Below are 18,891 nucleotides of genomic sequence, written 5' to 3'. Positions count from 1 at the left end.
ACGCCATAACTCCACTATATCTTAACATAGCAAACAGCTGTTTGCAGCTATATTGATGTTATGAAGACCAAGTACAGCACCTTTAAAACTGCTATCTAATGCATGAACTCTACTGTATTAGTTTGTGTGTGAGCCACAAAACTGTTCAAAATAAATAAAAATAAAAACTTAACTCAGACAAACTTAATTGTCTGACTCAAGCATTTGAAGATGCTCAATTTTAATCAACTTGCTCATACAGATTGAGAACAGTCTTGTCCAGGTAAAGGTAGCAGGAAGTGTAGTGCTGCTTGAGTTCAACAGAGTGCACAAACTTTGGAGAGAACAAAGAGTCAAACTCATCTCATGGTAGTGATTTATTTGTTTGCTCTCATATTAATGCCATCCACAACTAGATCACACTGCGTATTCCAGTTAGGAGTTACACCCTGAAATCTCAGTAAAATGAACAGAGGCACACTTCAGTTGTTTGCACATCATTTGCATTTATTGACAATTCATTTTAGTCAAATAATAAAGTTGATCAATCATGTTCAAACATGTATTACACCACAAAGCAGAAAGATAAATAAAAGTTAAATATCTGTGATAATATAGCAAAATGGTTCAGAGTCACACTGACTCATCCTTCCTCTGATCTTGTCTCTACAGATTGATATATATACAGTTACATAATAAATACACACAATTTTAAAAATAATAATTTCATGTTTCCTCATTTTACATCTGAGTGCAAATTGGTCTGTCCAAAAGTTTTAATAAATACATCAACTATGATCTGATAGCCAAACAATTAACCATGGACAGTGCAAATAATACTGGCCCTAAATAATAAGTCAATTAAATCAAAATTATTTTTAAAAACATCTACCAGTTATCTGTTTGCAGAGCCTTTATTCCATAACTCCTACTTCTGAAATGAAATAATAAGATTGCACCAACAAATGCAACCTCTTCTACATTAAAAATATTTTGCTTCTGTTATTAGATTCAGAGGTTGCATTTAAAGTTCAAGTTTCACCAGACATTATATGAAAATCATAATCATAGTGCTGCTTACATCCAAATACGATAGAAACCCAGAACCACGGTAAGGCAAGTGAACACTGAGCCTAAAAGATAAAAAATAAAAAAGCAAAGTCATCATTAGTCTGCAATAACTTCATCTTTTGTTCTGCCAAATGTTTTATAACTGCATTTGAGTTGAATATTCAGTTTTCTTAATTAGCACTTCAATGTATTGAATGCATTTTAAATGAATAATGCTTTAAATTGCACCAGTCATAACCAACTTTATAAAACATTAAAAATAATGACTTGACAGTCAAAGTGGCCATGGCTATGATTGCTGATTCTGCAATTCAACAATGATTATAAAATGCATAATGTCCTACCTGCAAGATATTTTATTGTATCCAGCTTGTGAGACTCCAACATGGTTTTCAAACCAGCCACTTCAGTGTCTATTTTCATGTTAGTCTGAGTTAAATGACGATCTTGCTCTGCAGTCTGTAACAAAGGAAAATACACACAAACATCAGAGAGAAGCCCCAACAAAGATCTACCAGATAACTGAGTGCAAAAGCTTTTATGAATGGAGAATAGGACAAACTACTTTTGAGTTAAATCAGTGACAGCCTTTATTAGGGCCTCGGGGCAATCGCACCGAGCACTACTGTTATACTGTGGATTTTTTCTTCTTCCTCTTCCGGACGCAATTTCGTCCCGCTACTAGTCCTACAACTTGAAGAGTTGCAGGACAAATTACATATCAAAACGTGCGGTTTTCTCTACAGAATTCCAAAAACTGCCCAAAATTTTGCATTGAAATTAATGGGAGGGCCGACAAAAAATGAGCGAAAAAGAACAATAATTGGAGATTTTTAAACGCCTACTTCTCCGGCATAATTTCACCTAGAGACTCCATTTAAACATTAAACAGTAGACACAAGTTTTGTGTATCGGTGTGTTAATTTGCATTTCGATGGGTCATATAGTTTTTTATCAATCCCTGTTCAATGACCATGATCATTTTTGGAGAAATTCTGAGATTATAATGGGTGTGTATTGCACGGAATGTTCGTGTCACAGTGTGTGACATCATCGCCAGAGTGTAGAGGGAGAGAAAAAATTGTCAAAAAATAAATTTTAAAACTGCACTCGAGGCCGCAAATTCCACTCTACAGAAATAATTTATACATAGAAATGTAGGAAATGGTCTTCTCCCTCACAATCCTCTGGTAAAGCTGTCAGAGTTATAGTTTGGGCGTAGGATGCACAGATGCGCCACCAACACCACCAACAGCCTTATTGGGTCCCATATTAAAAACGCAGGAAGATTTCGGAAAAAAGGAAGATGGAACAGTTTTTTAGATCGCTCTAACAAAGCTATTTTTTTATTTTTCTTTAAAAAAAATCATATGTAGATGTTCAGGAAGAACTCAGGACGCTCAAAGTGAAGTCGGATCAATGATAGGTATTATGGTTTTGCCAAAAATGCTTTCTGTTCGAGGCCAGAAATTCCACCTGTCAATGTTCCGGGACATTAACAGGTGTCAGTTAATTCTGTTGATTGCTTTGATCTGATTGCCTTTGATCTTTGATGTGATTACAGTTACAGATACACACACACACACACAATCTCTGAAGAATCTCATCATAGTGTACACACACCGGCAGTAGCCCCCGTGGCCCTTTCAGAATTTCCCCAGAGGAAATTTTCTAGTTACAACGTATAATTCATCTACTGCATCTCATTGGTTGTTCTGTTTACATTATGTAGATTAAGATGAACTAAAAATGAAATGTGATAAAACAGGAAAAATGTACTGTAGGTGTACAGCAAATATACAAACCATTTCCATAATCTCAGTTCGCGCTTCTAGGAGCTTCTTCTCGTGCTCCACTTTCTGAAAACAAGAAATATCGTTTTATTTAGAAGAAAAATAGACAGAAAAAAGTATTTATTTAGTCTGTGTCCTCCCTCTCTCCTGTGTCAATAAAACAGTACATTTTTAAATCACTGTGTGTGAATAATTTGGGTTAAAAAAATCCATCTTTCTTTTAATTATGTATGTTTGATTACTACTTATATCAAAATGGATTATTATCTGACAGCTACAATAACATTAGTGCACTGCATTCAATGAGATACAGTGTTAGTATGTTTTAAAGGTGGTCATATCTAAAAGGTAAAAGGTAATGTTTACTGTCATTGTAAGCACATTTAAGTCAAGATTTTTTTTTAAAAAGAATGTTCACGAACACTTACCAATTCTTTTACACGACTTTTCTCCAAATTCATGTCCATAATAGTGTCTGAGCGTACTTTATTCATGATATCCTACAGGTGGCAACAGAGTTACACAAAGAAAAGTCACAACAAAACATAAATAAAAACATTTTGGATGAAAAAAATGATAAATAAATGCTTCTAAATTAAAACTTCTAACATTAAACCTGGGCATAAAGTGATATGAGTAAATCAGAAGGATTCACTTACAGCCAGTGTGACCTTGAGCTGCAACAACTGGATCTTGAGTTTCTAGAAGACATGAGAAAAGACATTTCAAATTAATAAACACAAGAAGAAATACCAACAAGAACATAGTGCACGCTACACCATAATTTAACTGCATGTAGTTTTGTCAAAAGGACTAGATGCAAAGCAACAATTACTTTTGGGAAACAGATTAAGTTAGCTGATGAACACACTTACCTCATTTTCTGCCAGTAAAGTAGTGAACTCACTCTTCTCAAGGATTATCATGTCCTTTTTTACAGATGCTATTTGAGACATCACACGCTGCAACATGATCTCCTGACAAACACACACAACAAATACAAAAGTTATAAAGAAAACTACTCATCTGGACAGTGAACCAGTACTTACACTTTAACTATTTAAAATGGATAAGCAAACAAAAAAGAAAACTTTTCAAATCTCTACTTAAATCTGAATTTATTTATTGAAACATACACGTTTTTTACTACGATGACCAAGCACAGATACTGAGTTAACCACATATTTTAATTTAGTAAAGGTGCTGTCAGAGATAAACATTGTGAACTTGTTTCAGTGACCTTTATGAGTGACACACAGAGAAGAAACAAACAGGCTGACATAGAGTTTACTTCTGTATTTACGGTAAATGTCCACTAAAGCAGTAGTTCTCAACCTTTTTGAGTCTCGACCACCAATTTAACATGCATGTTGTCCGTGACCCCCGCTCACTGAACAGAATCTCACACGCACAGTTCAGATCACCCAAAAAAGAAACAAAATGACCAAAAAAAGGAAACAAAATGACCAAAAAAACACACAAATTGACCACAAAATGATCAAAAAAAGACACAAAATGACCTAAAAAGACACAAAATGACCAAAAAAGACCCAAAATGACAAAAAAAGAAACAAAATGACCAAAAAAGACACAAATTGACTACAAAATGATCAAAAAAAGACACAAAATGACCAAAAAAAAACCCCCAAATGACCAAAAAAGACACAAAATGACAAAAAAAAGAAACAAAATGACCAAAAAACACACAAATTGACTACAAAATGATCAAAAAAAGACACAAAATGACCTAAAAAGACACAAAATTACCAAAAAAGACCCAAAATGACAAAAAAAAAGAAAACAAAATGACCAAAAAAGACACAAATTGACTACAAAATGATCAAAAAAAGACACAAAATGACCAAAAAAAGACACAAAATGACCAAAAAAGACACATTTTGACCAAATCAAACATTTGGTGACCAAAAAGACTAAAACACATTAACACACGCTGACTTCCAAAATGATTTGGCGACCCCCAGAAATCATCTCGCGACCCCTATTGGGGTCCCGACCCCAAGGTTGAGAATAGCTGCACTAAACAAAGCTTCTCTTACAGTCTCACCTGTTCCACTTTGGTTACCATGTCATGATAGATCACATCCATGTTGGACGTTGTCATAGTAACCAGAACTTGAACCATCACCTCAGCTTGCTGAGTCGTGAAGCCTGTTAATGGAAAATGTGTATTTATAAGGAAAATCTACAAAGCATAGGGATATTATGACATGTTTGAAGTTACAAAGAAGTCAAACCATTTTCCTCAAAGAGTCGAACCACCGCATGTGTATCAAAAAAACGTTTCCCGCCTTCAGACTTTGGCGCATCTTGTTTTATATACTGGAAGGCTTTGCTGGAGGTACTCAGCTCTGAAATCAAAGAGAGAACATGGGAGATTATCCAACTGTTACCTGGGCACTGGAATTATAAAGACATTACTTTTTCCACTAAATATACAAGTTATATGTATTAACTTGATATATAAATTTACCCCATGAGTCTTAGTGGCTGGCTTGCCTATGCCACTACAACAAACTAAATCCCAACATTATCAATGGGGTTTGAAACTTATCTTCATAAATAATCTAAAGCAGGGGTGTCAAACTCAAATACACAGTGGGCCAAAATTTAAAACTTGTACAAAGTCGCGGGCCAACATTGATATTTATTGAAAAAATTGACCTAAACAAGTTCAAACGAAATGGAACAAGCAAAGCTTGATATAACTTAATATTGCAAACATGCAAAATCAAATATCAAACAAACACATCAACGGCATTTATTTCTTAAATAAAAAATTCAAATAAAAATCGTATGTCCCTTTATTTTATATGAGGCCTTCTTTAAATTTAAATTTAACAGTAATCTTTTTCCACAGGCTAAAAATAAATGTAAGAATAAAATAACAATAATAAACCAAATGACTAATAATAATATCCTTCAATGAATGTGCAACCATTCAAGCCTTGGACTAGCAAGAAAAAGTGCATAAAGACAACTTTAATTGTTGCTCAGTTTGCTCCACACTGATCTACTGTGTTCAAGCCAAAACACCAGCAGAGCATTCTGGGATTTGTAGTATTATTTGGCTGTATAATACCGGCGGGCCAGCTCTGGTTGTCATTTGGTATTTCCTTGCGGGCCAAATATAATTATACTGCGGGCCAAATTTGGCCCGCGGGCCAGAGTTTGACACCTCTGATCTAAATAACTGATCTCATTGGCAGAATTATGTCCATTACATCAACAACAACCAGGAAGTGTTAGGTGGTGACAAGTGGAACCAGATTCACAAATGTCAACCATATAAACAAATATGTTGACTGATGAAACTTTTATATTTATAACACATCAATAACACTCTGTGTTGGTGTCACACAAATTAAAGGCCTGAGGCCACGAGGCATATTGTGTAAATACAGTGTGGGATGTGGGCAAAGGTGTCTATTGGAAACATTAAGGATTTAGCATCAGGGTCTGGCTTTACATGTTCTGTATATAACGCTGAGTTGCTTAAAAAGACTTGAAATTGGTAGTTATTGTATTATATGTATTAATAACACTTACCATTGATCTGACATGAAAAGAGCTTTTATTTTGAAACTCAGAAAGGACAAACAAGCTATCCTAAGCAGACAGTACAGATTTATGACCATAACCATTAAAATGAAGGGTCGCGTGAAGGATTGAAAAATGCACCTAAATTAGCTAAAGGGCTAACAAATAATTAACTTGAATTTGTATTAATTCTTTACTCAGCTCAAGCACAAATGGAGACTAATAGCTCATAAACCGGTGGACTTATTGACGTTTACAGCTAAGTGTTAGCCTCAGGGCTCTCATTTGTTGAGTCATGGTCATATATATTAAAAAAATAATAATAAATAAATAAAAAAAGCTCTTCTTTTCTTTTCTTTTCTCTTCTTTTCTTCTTAAGCATATAACACTCTTGTAGCAATGACAGTTGGCTCTTAAAGTTATGTACTTACTTGATTCCTGTGGTCTAAGTCTAGTACCGTCAGGTTAAATGCACTTATTGTAAGTCGCTTTGGACAAAAGCGTCAGCTAAATCATTAATTCTCAACCTTTTTGAGTCGCGACCCCCAATTTAACATGCATGTTGTCCACGACCCCCGCTCACTGAACAGAATCACGCACAGTTCAGATTTCCCAAAAAAGAAACAAAATGACCAAAAAAAGGAAACAAAATGACCAACGAAAGACACAAATTGACCACAAAATGTTCAAAAAAGACACAAAATGACCAGAAAAAGACACAAAATGACAAAAAAAAGAAACAAAATGACAAAAAAAGACACAAAATGACTAAAAAAAGACACAAAATGACCCAAAAAGGAAATAAAATGACCAAAGAAGACACAAATTGACCACAAAATGATCAAAAAAGACACAAAATGACCAAAAATTACACAAAATGACCAAAAAAGTCACAAAATGACAAGAAAAACACAAAAAAATGACCAAAAAAAGACATGAAATGACCAAAAAGACATGAACTGACCAAAAAGACTAAAAACACATGAACACTTTAACACAGTGGAGACAGAGCTGACTTCCAAAATGAGTTGGCGACCCCCAGAAATCATCTCGCGACCCCAATTGGGGTCCCGACCCCAAGGTTGAGAATAGCTGAGCTAAATGACATGTAATCTAATGTAAAAAAAAAAAAAAAAAAGTGCCATATTTCCGCCATTGTTTAATAAACCATAACACTCTAATTACCTCTTGCGGAGGTCTGTGTGCCAGCAGACAGGTGAATGATCTTGAGTCCCGCTCCGCTGCTTCTCCACAGCGGCTTGTTGTCGATCTTCCCCCCGGACGGAGAGAGGAGACAGCGGACACACGCGGATGTGTTGGCCGCTCTCAGACTCTGCATGTTTGCTGTCGCTCGCACGAAGCTGCTAACTTTGTCTGGACTAAAAGAAAGGTCATAACGCGTCTCTGGGTGGTTCACAACACCAACACGTTTAAGTCGTGAATGACACTGTTTGAGCACCATGGTGAATGAAGGCTGTTCCGCCCGGAGCAGGGCTGGACTTCCGTCTGCAGAAATCACACTGCCTCTATCGTGACTGTACTGCAACTTTCCACCCAGTTATTGTTTATCCATAGTCAAGCCAGCCGTGCCCATATAATATAGTGCGCTCGTATTATGATATTTACGGTAACTACACTGACACTGCAGTCAAGCCAGCCGTCCCTATATAATGTAATGCGCCCGTATTGTGATATTTACGGTAAATTCACTAAAACTGCTCCAAGCGAGCTGACATGAAGAATAAACACTTTACTGTCATTCTTTATTGCCTTTTTTCAGTATAAACTCTTACCAGCAGAGAGGAGATGAAGTATTAATTTTTGTGTCCACGTGCGGTTTTCAGTTTTTACAATAAAGTATTACAACCAGGCCCAAATATCAGATAAATATGGAAATAACGTATATAAGCATGATCCAGTTTAAAAAGCGGTACAAACACATGGTTTTCACAAGGTACAGGGAGGAAGAAGGGCTTTAACAACCGGGTGTTTTCATGAATGATAAATTATTAATGTATTTGTTTATGTAATCTATTTATTTTCAAAAAAAGATTTTTGTAAATATGTATTATTTAAATATGTATTTTTAGGGGGGGAAAAGTGTTAATTGAGTAGTGGAGAAGGGGTAGGTTTAAATAAGCATATGCTTCATCCTACTCCTTTTTGGACATGTTGCGTACACATTACAGCTTTTGTTTTGACTATTGCTATTTTTTTTGTTTTGATTATTCTCATTGGATGTATTTGTTTTTGAGTTTACTTTGTTGTGTTACTCGCACATGTTCGAAATAAAAGCTGAACTGAACTGAAGATTAATTGCATGATATTCACACAAAAGTTCACTTTATATTGTAAAACGCCTTTAGATATAGACTGTACAGTAAAATATTACATTATATTAAAATTAATTAAAATTAAACTGTCTCTTTCCAGTCACTAATTTCACTGCAGGTTCATTCTACGGGACTTCAGGTATATTCTGACAAATTTACAGGACTCTTCACTGTGGAAATTCATAATAAAATGCACTTCAATATTTACTGTACATTAAAAATATTAAATTAATAATTAATTTAAATTAAACTGTCTGTTTCCAGTCACTAATATATATATAACACTAATATTGCCACTGCACTGCCGGCATTAGGGTGACATGAAACTTCCAAATATCCGGTGACACACTTCAAAATAAAGCTCCCCTTTGTAACAAGTAGCTACTACATATAGCAGGGTGGACTTGAGTCATTGTGACTTGGACGTTGGACTTTTAAAACTTCAATAAATGGCCGTTAACTATTAAATCATTATTCTTAGGTTGTGACTTGGGACTCGACTTGGCTTGACCCGACATAAACTGGGACCAGACTTACCCGAGACATAATTACTTGAGACTTGTATGAAATAACTTGAATCACGTGTCTGACTTATACCACTATTGCACTGCAAAAAAAGAAAAGCTGGGAGAACTCAAAATTTCAAGGCAACAAACTTCGGTTAAATTTTAAGTTGGACAATTAAACTAAATATTTTAAGTTCTGTTTTTGAGTTTGCTCAACTCTGAATTTCTCTGGCACGATTGTAACGCCGCTATGAAATGTCAGCTAATGTTGCGACCACAATTTTGAGTTAGCATTGATACGCTAATGGCTACTCTTGCCATTGCTACTTGCTACTCTTGCTAGCTATAACAAGTAGCGCCGCTAGCATCAGTTAGCCGCTAGCATCAGTTAGCCGCTAGCTTTCGCTAATGACCGAATTTCACAACAAAGAAATAAGAGTTAGCAGAACTATTGTCCCTTGTTGTGAACCCCAACTTAAAGATATAAGTAACAACAACTCACCAACTTGTTTTTGAGCAGACAACTGGCTTCCTTTGTTGTGCTAACTTACATTATTGCCCTAAATGTCAATAATTTATATTACCAAGTTTTACCAAATTAAATCACTGTTTAAGGCCAAAAAATACAAGTTGGCTTTTTTGCAGTGTGGGGTGGCAGCAGAAATCATATTGATTGAGAAACATCAGACTTTTTTCTCGTAAAACAAACTATTTTCAAAATTAAATGTAATAGAAATGTCTCTTATTTAATTATCTATTTATTTATTGGTTTGAACCATAGACTGTATAATGTTTGAACATCCTATCCTAACTATGATTGGTTATCTTCCTAGTTAAAGGCGGGATCTTTGTGCTGTTATTGGTAAGACTGTTGATATTAAATTACAGTTTTAAACAAAACACAGTAATGTAATAAACTACGATACTGTAATGTTACCAATAACAGTAATAGTAATAGAAATGGTAAATGAATGTTATACCAACATGTGTATGCATGCAGATACTAAAGCCAACCCTGAATATGTCAGTGTCCCACTTAAACCACCCAGTCAAAAAGTCTGGACACGTCACTGTTTAACCAACTAAAGAAATTTTAATCAGAACATTTGTGTGCATTACATACTATTTACACAATAAATAAAAACTTGAGCCTTCAACGATATGAGTTTAGTTCAATTTTGTTCATTTCTTTCAGATTGGAATCCTCAACATCACAAGTTTTGTTTCCTAATAAGGCAAAATAAGGTTTGACCTATATTTATACAGTGTCTCACACGCCATAAGCCTACCGACATAGATTCTGTTTGCAATTTAAAAAAAAAAAAAGTTGTATAATAAGTAGTTTAATGCCGTTTGAATACTGGGCAGAAGCTGTCTTTACATACAAGATATTGTGCTTTACCAAGTTGCCAGACAATAAAAAAAAGATTCGACAACAACACAGTGTCATATCAAAGTCGATACTTTTATAATGCATAACCATAAATTGTCAGTTCTCTACAGCACCAGTTATATACACACTAAATCAAAACAAATCTCAGGACATTGGAAGTGAAGAGTATATCTATGAGCTACAAAGCATCAGTTCCTATGTCTTCTCCATGGCAACAAGGGATAAGATGTGGCAAATGTCTTTTAGGAAAGGAAAACATATTGTATAGAACAAAGGGAAATATAAGCTCTATCTTTTTACAGTAGGGTCAATAAAATCAGCCACCTATCCTATATTGTAATATTATTACATTTTAAACCAGTTCTAACTGGTAACCATGTAGTTTTATTGTCACTTTGTTCAACAAAGATAGTTTAAAGTATATGGCAGTTTTGGATTCACTGCAATAAATGGCAAAGTGGTTTTCATCCAGATGTGTTTCAGTGTATTTTCGGACTAGTAGATAATTTAGCAGCTATTATAAAATGTAGAGAGAACATGATTGTACTTCCAGAACTTATTTTTGTTAGTGTTATTAAGCCATTGACGCCTAAAACTGACTGTAAAACCTCTGGGCGATTTTAAAATAAGCCCCTAAAACCTGAAGTTTTTCTGGAAATTCAACAGAAGTGTCAACGCTTCTACTAAATAATAGATTTTTCAGCCTCTGTAGCAGATAGAAATGAAATTCAAAAAAGTATTTGAGAGCTTATACAAATACTACAAAACGATGTTTCCGCTTTCCAGGCTTTTACAGAAAAAATAGTTGAGTGTGTTAAGGTCTTGCTCATGGGAAAAAGATAATAGAGAAAGATAAAGAGGCTGCCACCAAAACAATAGCAAACAGGAATAAGAACCCAAAGATTGGATAGCGCTGGCTTAGAGGAGGCTGTCCAGGCTGCTCCTCGTCAACGGAGACCAGAGCCAGGGAGGCGCTGTCGGTGCTGCTCAGCGGGTCGGCGTACTGGGGCCCTTGGGCCTCTACCATCCAGCGCATCACGTTCACTTTCATCTCCATGTCATCGATCATGTGGTCGATTTGACTGATTTCCTGCTCCATGGTGCAGCGCTCCTGGCTCTCCAGCTCAGCAGGGAGGGCCGGGCTCGGAGTTTGGTTCAGCTCTGGCAGACTGAGAGCTCGGGCTGCTACATCACTGCCTCCATCTGTATTTACAGAAAGAAAATTGGTGATTTACTGATTGTAATATTGACAGAAACTAATAAAGCTACAGTCCTCCACAAAATAATCCCCTCATGAAGGTTATAATTAAGTGTTTATCTTTTATGTCCATGCACTGCAAAAAAAGCCAACTTGTATTTTTTGGCTTAAAACAGTGATTTAAGTTGGTAAAACTTGGAAATATAAATTATTGACATTTAGGGTATTAATGTAAGTTAGCACAACAAAGGAAGCCAGCTGTCTGCTCAAAAACAAGTTGGTGAGTTGTTGTTACTTATATCTTTAAGTTGGGGTTCACAACAAGGGACAATAGTTCTGCTAACTCTTATTTCTTTGTTGTGAAATGCGGGAAAGCGGTGAAATTCGGTCATTAGCGAAAGTTAGCGGCTAACTGATGCTAGCGGCTAACCGATGCTAGCGGCTAACTGATGCTAGCGGCACTGCTTGTTACAGCTACAAGAGTAACCATTAGCGTATCAATGCTAACTCAAAATTGTGGTCGCAACATTAGCTGACATTTCATAGCGGCGTTACAATCGTGCCAATTCAGCACATTGCAGAAGTTAGCAGAAGTAAGGATTAAAAGTTATTACAATGTAAAATTATAAATTCAAAAATCTGAATTCAGAGTTGAGCAAACTCAAAAACAAAACTTAAAATATTTAGTTTAATTGTCCAACTTGAAATTTTATCGAAGTTTGTTGCCTTGAAATTTTGAGTTCACCCAACTTTTCTTTTTTTGCAGTGTGGGGGTAGGCTAAACAACAGAAACACCTCTCTGCAGAAAGCAACACTATGAAGTACGTTCTCCAAAATGACCATACAGTTGAATTCACACATCTATAACAGCTTTAACAGAAACTTAACTGATAAACTTATATCTTGCATGAAGGGGGGATTTATTGCAAGCCTGTCATATTATAATATATCAGTTATAGCTACCTAAGAAAGAATGTGTGTCACTTTATTTCTGACTAAATCTGATTGTAAGTAGTAAATTAGCTAAATTCCTGCTCAATAAAAAGACCCATAAAATCCACGACACCATGGTTTAATTTGCATATTTACGTTGTCAGATTTTTTTTGCATACCAGACTCTCTTACACGTTTTATGGAATAATATAACAGGGTTTATTTAATTAAAATAAAAAGAATAAATAAATTAAAAAAAATATATATATATATATATATATATATATATCTCATATGATCATGACATATCATTATTAGCATTGTACAATCCTGGCAATTTGCAGATTATGACACAAGGCCCCCCCACCTGCAGGACATACAGTTGCATTTGTTTAACGTCTTTTTATTGTAGTTTTGGTCACTTTGCGGTCTTTTCTTAGTCATTTCATGTTTCTTTGCTATCATTTTGATTCTCTTCCTGGTTGCTGAGTGACATTTTGTAGGTGAAGGCCAGTGGGCCCTTGACACCTGAGCCTGTGCCAGGTTCAGTAATCCATATATAATCCTGACCATTAATCAGAGAAGACTGCAGTGCATGGTTGGAAATCACTACAACATTTTCTCACGCATGTCCACGTTGCTACATTACAGTCCTATTCACAACTCAATCATCTTTGAACCTGGAATTATTTTGGAGCTGTTGATTTTTGTATTACCTCCAGAGTTTTAATATCAAACGCTAGGTTAATAATCTCATTTTACCCTGTTTTCCTGATATGCTTCCCAAGAATCTACCTCATAAAATAGTATTTGCATATACAATAAGAGGTGCAGGGCAATAAATTACCTTGTAGGCCAGTTTGCACGAGGGTGTCAGTGTTGGCCAGAGAGAAGATGTCACCTATATTGAAGACTTTGCACATGTCAACATGGAGGAGCTCTAGGCTGGAGGAGAAGGCCACCCAGAGGAGCTCCATCTCCTTACGCTGCTCCTCAGGCAGGCTTTTGTTTCGGAGATGTGAGGTCAGATGACTACAGATGGCTATGGACAACTTTTGGGCCTTTTCTCGTGTTTGTCGCAGCTCATCCCGCAGCTGCAGGCTGTCTGTGCAGCCACCAACACAGGAGGCCAAGTGCCGGTAACATGCCACCACCTGTATGGAGAAAACAAGATTGCAGGTCGAAATTAAGGGAACCTGAAGCTGTGTGCTACCTCTAATATTCTAAGAAAAAAAAACGTTCCCACAGTGCCCTGTGGTGGTTAAAACAAGATAAAGTGCCCTCCAGGGTGCCCTTTAAATGGCCAAAGCATGATAAAATGCCCTTTTTGTGCACTGGTGCCCCAGTGACTCAAGGCTTTAGCTCAATGGGGAAAAGTTTGCTGACGTAATATATAAATTGAAAAGTAGGGTAATTTCCTCATAGACTTCTATTCAATTGGCCATTACAAATAATGCAGGTTTTCAGCACATCTGGAGATTGCCATTTGGTATACCTGATCAAGTATGCACCAGTATAAATAATCACCAGTATAAATAGGTACCAGTATAAATAATCACCAGTATAAATAGGTACCAGTATAAATAACCACCAGTATAAATAGGTACCAGTATAAATAATCACCAGTATAAATAATCACCAGTATAAATAGGTACCAGTATAAATAATCACCAGTATAACTAGGTACCAGTATAAATAATCACCAGTATAAATAGGTACCAGTATAAATAATAACCAGTATAAATCAGTACCAGTATAAATAATAACCAGTATAAATCAGTACCAGTATAAATAATAACCAGTATAAATAATAACCAGTATAAATAGGCACCAGTATAAACAATCACCAGTATAAATAGGCACCAGTATAAACAATCACCAGTATAAATAGGTACCAGTATAAACAATCACCAGTATAAATAGGTACCAGTATAAACAATCACCAGTATAAATAGGTACCAGTATAAACAATCACCAGTATAAATAGGTACCAGTATAAACAATCACCAGTATAAATAGGTACCAGTATAAATAATCACCAGTATAAATAGGTACCAGTATAAATAATCACCAGTATAAATAGGTACCAGTATAAATAATCACCAGTATAAATAGGTACCAGTATAAATAATCACCAGTATAAATAGGTACCAGTATAAATTATCACCAGTATAAATAGGTACCAGTATAAATTATCACCAGTATAAATAGGTACCAGTATAAATAATCACCAGTATAAATAATCACCAGTATAAATAGGTACCAGTATAAATAATCACCAGTATAACTAGGTACCAGTATAAATAATCACCAGTATAAATAGGTACCAGTATAAATAATCACCAGTATAAATGGGTACCAGTATAAATAATCACCAGTATGAATGGGTACCAGTATAAATAATCACCAGTATAAATAGGTACCAGTATAAATAATCACCAGTATGAATAGGTACCAGTATAAATAATCACCAGTATAAATAGGTACCAGTATAAATAATCACCAGTATAAATGGGTACCAGTATAAATAATCACCAGTATAAATAGGTACCAGTATAAATATGTATTAGCACCAGTCAGGCTGTCCTCCAATAAACACATTAATATCATACATTTGAATATAGCTTTTAGCTAATGCTAATCAGAGCAAAGTAAGGAACAATTCTGATAAACACCTTAAGCCACTTGGAAAAAAAAACTGGGAAATGTTCCCCTTTTATAATTTACTGTATATCATATGGTAACACAGTTAGTGTTGTATTAATAGACATTAGCTTAGCCCTGGAGGATTAGCAGTAGTGGTTTCAATGAAAAATATTACAATTAATCTCATTATCATTGATCTATTTCTAGATAAGCCAAAACAACCTTGTGCACTCAGAGCGCGGATAGGTGAGGAGGGAACACGGCCATGATAACTATACGTATGCTATATCATCTTTTTGATTTATGTACATAACTTTTTTTTTACTATACAGCACATTTGCTCATATAGTCTTAATTGCACACTCAGGAGCAGGTTTTAGACTAGAAAACCTTTTTTAACAATGTGCAAAAAACACATGCCATCAAAAATATTGTAGTAAATTTCAGGCACAAATTTCCAGGCATGGCCATGACATTATCTAGCACAGATACTGGAACAGCCATAAAGATGCAGTGGACCAAGAAATTCTTTTCAGTGAAAGTGCTTTTTTAGCCATCGGGGCTGAGAGAGATGCTTCGATGTCTCGTGTATGTTTACTCTGAAATATTAACAGCTAAAAAGACAACAGAGAGGATGGATTTCATTGCTAAATCAAAACATATTTAACACTCTTATAACACGCTTTTGCAATTATCTTTTGCATTTTAAGTCAGAAATATTTCCCTAAAAGTACAGTGGAAAAGTTCTTGTATTTAAACACTTATATGAACCAAATAGGTGACATTTGTAACCATGTTTTCATTTTGAGATGCTTATTCAACTGTAAAATTAACAACAGATTGAGACTACTATAATTAAAGTAACACCATTCTTTATGTCCTGTGTCCAATCAAAGCATAAATAAAAACAGGTCAAACTTGCAGCAGCTTACCTTTATCAAAGAATCCACCTGAGCCTTTCCATCAACCACAGCTTTGTCTGTGCCAACTGTGCAGTCATCACCTACTTTATTATTTACTAGTGGCATGAGGAGAACTTGTCCAGAGTCTCAGACTCTGCCACAGCCAGCGAGATTTTGGCCCAGCTGCCCTCCTTCACTCCTGCGGCTGCCCCTGCTCCTCTTCTTCTTCCCCTGGAAGTTGGGATGAGACAGACTCACTCCCACAGCCACATGATGCGATGCAATATTCCACTCGGATGACTAAATTGCTATTACGGGTGCTAAACATGCTTTGGAAAGCTGCAAAAATTCCCCACAAAAGAGCCAAAAGGAATGAGGACAAAAGTGCAATAAACTGATGCAACTCCTAAGCAAGGTGGTAATCCTGTGATTGACCCCTCTGCACTGACGCAGGCCAAGACGGACAGCTAATCTTATTAACTATCAGTGAGACAGAGATGAAAAGCAGCTGGCTGTCTCTACCACAATGGCCCTTTCACTAACTGAGAGGAGGCTGCGCTCTGTATACACCTTATTCACTCAATTGTAAGGGTCAATATGCTATGCACTGTAAAAAATGTTTGGAGAAATTACAGTAAAACACTGTCAAATTGCATCAGGAATGGGGCGTAAAATTAAAAATTGTGTATCACCCTATTTATGTATATAACTTTTTTTTTTTACTATACAGCACATTTGCTCATATAGTCTTAATTGCACACTCAGGAGCAGGTTTTAGACTAGAAAAGCATTTAACATTTTAACAATGTGCAAAAAACACATGCCATCAAAAATATTGTAGTAAATTCACACTCAGGAGCAGGTTTTAGACTAGAAAACCTTTTTAACAATGTGCAAAAAACACAAACACATACCCTAGTAGGCACTTTTAATTACCGTAAATCAAGGAATAGCACAATTTTTACTTTTACTGTCATGAACTGTAGGACTTTGCTGTAAAAATATAACATTTTCATGTAAAGTTAATGGAGATTTGCCATGATGTGTGAATGAATGACACAATTACCTTAAAAATAACGAGAATATTCAGTCTAAATTAGTTTTTGCTGATATTTAAATTTACAGTAGAAAACCCCCTCACTGTATTTTTTTACAGTGAAGTTCTGGCAACCACAGCTGCCGGTAATTTAAATTTAACTGATTATTTTTTACAGTGTGCAACATTAGATATTTTCAAGCATGGTGGCATCATAACTGCCATGATTCTTATGCAGCACTTGAATAAAATTGGAAGATTTTTTCTCAGAGTACAATAAAGGGACTAATATTGAAATTTAAATGGTAACGCACTCAAGGAACTGAATAGTGTACATGGTTTCTTTGTCCCATCAGGGTCTTGTGTGGGTTTCTTCCCCCTCAGGCTTCAGATAATGGATGGCCTCATTTGACCAGGTTGATACAAGGTTCAGTGTGTTCTAAGCATGAATTGCCTGCCGTGACATTTCTATAGTAGTGTATCTATGCATGTGTAACATGGTTTCTATGGTGAAAAAGCACCATGGAACCATATGTGTATGCATTTGGCCATTAAATGACATCACACTAATGTTGTTTACAACTAAAGTAATCCAAAATTATAATATTGTCAATGATTAGGATAAATGGCTTGATGCATATCAAGGTTATAATAGTTTTGGATTTTTCATTAGTTTTAGTTTTAATTTCGTGGTGAATTTTTGTTTTCAAATTCAGTTAGTTTTAGTTACACTGTAAAAAAAACCTTTGTAGAAATTACAGTAAAACACTGTCAAATTGCATCAGAAATAGGTTGTCAAATTAAACATTGTACATCACCGTAGTGAATACTTTTAATTACTGTAAATCAAAGAATATCATAAAACTTTAAATTCAACTGCCATAAACTGTAGAAAACACAGTTTTGCTGTAAAAATATAAAATTTTGATGTAAAGTTAATGGAGAAATACCATGATGACACAATTATCCTAAAGGTAATGGGATTATTCAGTATAAATTACAGTATTTGCTGATATTTACATTTACATATGCTCACTTTATTTTTTACAGTGAAGTTCTGGCAACCAAAGCTGCCGGTATTTTACCGTAAATTAAACAGATTTTTTTTTTACAGTGTAGTTTTTAGAGTGAGTTTGCTAGTTATAGTTTAGTTTTTAATTTTGAAAACGCTTAGTTTTAGTTTAGTTTTTATTAGTTTTAGTTTTTTGTAATGGGTATGTGCCTTTATTTCCTTTGGTTTATCCATCTCAGCCTCAATAAGGTTATTAACTCTTACAGTTCTGGGTGTTTTGAATTTTGGTTGGAGTGTAAACATCCCAGTCTCAGTAAACATATTTACCATGTGTTCCTGCATGCTGAAATAGAAACACTGAATTATGAATGGAAAAAGTTGACAAAAAAAACGAAAAAAAAGGACATTTTCACTAAAATTTTAGTTAGTTTTAGTTAGTTTTGTAACCACAAAAAAACAGTTTGTTAGTTATCGTTTTTTTTAAAAACTTCAGTTAACAAAAATGTTTTTTCAATTCTAGTTTTCGTTAAC

At 35.3% G+C, this 18,891-nt stretch overlaps 2 protein-coding genes across 2 annotated transcripts; both read right to left on the bottom strand.

Annotated features, from left to right (window-relative positions):
• Nucleotides 1–465: 465 nt before the first annotated feature.
• Nucleotides 466–7,895, bottom strand: mcur1 (mitochondrial calcium uniporter regulator 1). Its single transcript, XM_059327490.1, has 9 exons — nucleotides 7,587–7,895; nucleotides 5,099–5,212; nucleotides 4,909–5,012; nucleotides 3,719–3,820; nucleotides 3,503–3,544; nucleotides 3,272–3,343; nucleotides 2,856–2,909; nucleotides 1,395–1,509; nucleotides 466–1,112 (listed from the first exon to the last, which is right to left on the bottom strand). The coding sequence occupies exons 1-9, from the start codon at nucleotides 7,861–7,863 to the stop codon at nucleotides 1,057–1,059; spliced, it is 936 nt and encodes a 311-aa protein (XP_059183473.1). The 5' UTR covers nucleotides 7,864–7,895; the 3' UTR covers nucleotides 466–1,056.
• A 3,555-nt stretch (nucleotides 7,896–11,450) lies between these two features.
• On the bottom strand, nucleotides 11,451–16,438 carry rgs9bp (regulator of G protein signaling 9 binding protein). The gene is made up of 3 exons (XM_059327494.1): nucleotides 16,343–16,438; nucleotides 13,612–13,918; nucleotides 11,451–11,836 (listed from the first exon to the last, which is right to left on the bottom strand). Exons 1-3 carry the CDS (start codon nucleotides 16,436–16,438, stop codon nucleotides 11,460–11,462), a joined length of 780 nt encoding a protein of 259 aa, XP_059183477.1. The 3' UTR covers nucleotides 11,451–11,459.
• Between the last annotated feature and the right edge of the window lie 2,453 nt (nucleotides 16,439–18,891).

The sequence above is a fragment of the Centropristis striata genome, chromosome 23, assembly GCF_030273125.1.
Source record: "Centropristis striata isolate RG_2023a ecotype Rhode Island chromosome 23, C.striata_1.0, whole genome shotgun sequence".
NCBI lineage: Eukaryota > Metazoa > Chordata > Actinopteri > Perciformes > Serranidae > Centropristis > Centropristis striata.
This window is presented reverse-complemented; position numbering and strand designations above follow the sequence as displayed.